The sequence below is a fragment of the Nestor notabilis genome, unplaced genomic scaffold, assembly GCF_000696875.1.
Source record: "Nestor notabilis isolate BGI_N333 unplaced genomic scaffold, ASM69687v1 scaffold32562, whole genome shotgun sequence".
Classification (NCBI taxonomy): domain Eukaryota; kingdom Metazoa; phylum Chordata; class Aves; order Psittaciformes; family Psittacidae; genus Nestor; species Nestor notabilis.
The window spans coordinates 10,677-14,422 of record NW_009918444.1 but is presented as its reverse complement, the minus strand read 5'-3'; the positions used below and the strand labels follow the sequence as shown (position 1 = coordinate 14,422).

Sequence of the window (3,746 nt, the reverse complement as noted above, 5' to 3'; positions counted from 1 at the left end):
AACCTGCTCTAGTGGAAGGTGTCCCTGCCCGTGGCAGGGGTTGGAACTAGGTGAGCTTTAAGGTCCCTTCAACCCAAACCATTCCATGATTCTATGATGTGCATCTGTATACAAGGTTCTTACTGGACTCCCATGGAATGCTTGGCTGACCATTCCCACTCCTAAGTTACCCAGCACTGCTCTGTCTAACCTGCCCTGATAGCTAAACCTGATGGAAAGCAGGAGAACCACGTGGGCTTCTTATGCCTGCTCAAAGCTGTGCTTTGAAACTGGGTGTTTTGTGAAGGGGTTTGTGTCTCTTTCCTCCACAGGTTGCTGCAGTGACAGAATATGGGGCCTTCATCAAAATCCCAGGCTGCAGGAAACAAGGTTTGTGTCTCTGCTTTTGTGCAGCTGGAGTTTCAAGTTGGTGCCGTTGTCTCTGGCAGTTGTCTGTGACATTCAAGGCTCATTAAAAGCTCCCAAAAAGGTATTTTTTCAGAATATAGGAAGAAATTGGCTTTCTCAAAAGGTTTTTACAACCTGATGGTGTGTTTGCACAAATACCATCATGACTCAGGAGGCTTGGTGGTAACTTCAGGATGCTTTAGAGAATTAGACTGCGTTAAGTTGGAGCAGATCTTGATGAGCTTTTCCCTGTCTGATTGCTGCAAGTTCTTGCTTCTCACCTGCATAATGGCCTGGAGGAAAGAAATGGTTCATTTGGCCTAGGGGAACCACTGAGCAGCTTCTCTGTGCTCTCCAAAGGATTTTGGTTTCGTGCACGCCTGGGGCATGATCAGGTTCAATCAGTTAATCAAGGAGTTTTTGAGCACCCCCGTAATGTGTGTCTATTTATGGATGAATTCTACCTGTAGTAATGTCATGTACATTAGAAAACACACTCAGAAATGAAGCTGAAGATGAAATGAGCATCCAGCCCACTTGGCAGCTGCAGGTCTAGAGGGCACAACTGAGCTTCAGTGGAGACTTGGCTTAATTGTTCTCCTCCTTCTCTTCCAAACCCATGGCCAGGCCTTGTCCACAGGACCCACATGTCCTCCTGCCGTGTGGATAAACCCTCGGAGATAGTGGATGTTGGAGACAAGGTGTGGGTGAAGCTGATTGGGAAAGAGGTAATGTTCATTCTTGTTTCCTCAAGGCTCTCTGGATACAGTATGCTGCAAACCCACTGAGAGCTGCACTCAGGAGCTGTGCTGGGCTTTGAGGGGTTCTGGTTTACACACAGGCAGATTCTCTTTACCTCCAGACATGACTTTGGGCACGAGGCTTTGGTGACTTAGACCAGAACATCAAAGCTTTTGGCTTACAAGCAGCACAGTCTTTCCCTTTCTTCCCCTGCCACCCCTTTGCAGCCTTTATGGTGTGATTTGGTGGTGAACTGAGCAAGTTGAGAGGATCCCAAGGGAAAAGCTGATGGAAATGGAGGTCTCAAACCGTTTTAAAAGACAGAGTGTTGTTGGACGGAGCTGAAATATTTGTTTTCAAGAAACTATCACCACCAGGAGGGTGCTTAGGCATTGGAACAGGCTACCCAGGGCAGGGCTGGAGTTACCTTCCCTGCAAGTGTTCACACCCCATGGTAGCCAAGGCCTCAGTGCCAGGGGTTAGTGGTGGCTTTGGTAGTGCTGGGAATGGTTGGACCTGATAATCCTAAGAGTCTTTTCCAACCTGGTTGATTCTGTGGTTCTCTAATCTCTATAGTCAAGCTTATGACTGAAGTAACTCCTTAACAGAAACAAGTTTACTGGCTACAACACTAAATGCAGCTACAGACTGACAGAACACAAGCACTTTGGTGCAATATCCTTTGTGGTGCTGCCCTTTGCTAACCAGACTTCCCTTCCTTCTCAATAGGCCTCCAGACACAGTGTAGTAATTAACAACATTGTCATGAATCCTCTCTTTCAGATGAAGGATGACAAGCTGAAGCTTTCCCTCTCCATGAAGGTTGTTAACCAAGGCACAGGAAAAGACCTTGATCCAAACAATGTTTCCCTTGAGTAGGTAAATCTAGTGAGCAGGATCTGACAGACCAGCCAGGTTGCTGCTGTCTTTTCCTCCTGCCTCTCCTGCAGTACCCCTTCTGGAAGTCCCCTCTTTTGGAGGGTGAGGGGCCCTGCCTGAGCCTGCTGATGAAGGCTTGGCTGAAGGCAATCCATTGGATACACTGCCTAGAGTAGGAGCTGGAGGAGACTGCAGCAGGATTTTCATTCCTGTGTCGTGATGGGCATGAACTTGTGCAGGAAGGACAGTTGCTCCAGCTGAGCGTTTGTCTCCCTTCACATACTAAGAGATCCAATCTTTACTGCTTGAGTGTTTCAGAGCTTCTTTACCTGCTTTTTATTGTCCTTTTTTTGTCTTTTGGTGACATCTCTTGCAGGTCAGAATCCCAGAGTGGTCTATGTTGGAAGGGAGCTTAAAGCTCATCCAGCTCCAACCCCTGCCACGGGCAGGGACACCTTCCACTAGAACAGGTTGCTCCAAAAACCTGTGTCCAACCTGGCCTTGAACTGCCAGGGATGGGGCAGCCACAGCTTCTCTGGGCACCCTGTGCCAGCGCCTCAGCACCCTCCCAGGGAAGAGCTTCTGCCTCAGAGCTCATCTCAGTCTCCCCTCTGGCAGGTTCAAGCCATTCCCCTATTCCCCTTGTCCTGTCCCTCCAGGCCCTTGTTCAAAGCCCTTTCTAAAAAAGAGAAACACTTTATTTTCACACTGGGCTAGTTACAGATGTGTGCGTTCACATAACAGATACAGATGTTAGCTTAAAGAACATATCTGCAGCTCCCTGTGTTTGTCTGCTCTGTGTAGAGAGAGCTCAGTTCACCTCAGAAGCAGAAGATGATGGGCAATACACTGCTAACAATATGGTGTGTTGTCATGAGCACTTGCTCAGCTCCATTCTTTGGTTTAACAAGTGAGATTTTTAGAGCAACATTTGATAACAGCTGTGGTTAGGTTGTGTCCATGTAACTATTTGTTTAGAGTTGAGAGTGGATTGAAAATGGAACTGTCCTTCCCTTTCCAGTCAGGATGAGAGGAAAAGACGCACGTTCAGAGACTACACAAGTCAGAAGATCACCCTTGAAGCTGTCTTGAACACTGTGTGCAAGAAGTGTGGTTGCAAAGGTACGTTTATGGGCTGCCGCCTTCCAACCAGGTAGTGACCTGTAGGCTGGATTGTATCCACATCCTGCTCATGGTGTGTGTAAGGACTGAGTTTTGCTTCCATGGGTCTTAGAGAACTCCGTTTTCTATCTCTTGTTACGGAGAGGAAAGACTTGGCTGGACTTCTGTAGAGGTTTGTTTCTTCAAGTCACATTTGAGCTTCCTGTGGAGAACCTTCCTAGTGAGTGCAAGCCCATACAGGCTCCCTTCTCACAAGATTTGTGTTAATATCTCTTGTTAATGAGGCCTTGTTCTAGCTGTGCCTTCACCACAGAGCTACAGAGTAAATGGTTAATGCTGTTCTGGAGAAGGTCAGTAACAATCTGGTTCTCTGTAGTGGTGGGTAACTATCTTTAAAATACCATTTTAAAGAATCCCCTAAACTTTAAACTGGATTCTGTGTGTTTCCAGTCTGTATTTTAACACTGATGTCCCCTCTAAGGGGTGGGCAGATGCAGCTTCCACTACAACTATGTGTAGGTTAACTTTGATGTCTCCAGAGCAGGAAGGATTGAAGCAGAATGAGCTGCTTTCCTCATTGTCTGTGGCTTTGGTCTCATTACCAAGTGCCTGTCACA

The 3,746-nt window shown here is 47.1% G+C and overlaps 1 protein-coding gene across 1 annotated transcript in view; it reads left to right on the top strand.

Annotated features, from left to right (window-relative positions):
* ZCCHC17 (zinc finger, CCHC domain containing 17) overlaps positions 1–3,746 on the top strand; it is a 10,998-nt gene that overhangs the window by 591 nt on the left and 6,661 nt on the right. The window contains exons 2-5 of the mRNA XM_010009709.1: positions 312–369; positions 1,015–1,115; positions 1,912–2,003; positions 3,029–3,129. Coding sequence (XP_010008011.1) covers positions 312–369; positions 1,015–1,115; positions 1,912–2,003; positions 3,029–3,129 — 352 coding nt within the window. The remainder of the gene's footprint in view (positions 1–311; positions 370–1,014; positions 1,116–1,911; positions 2,004–3,028; positions 3,130–3,746) is intronic.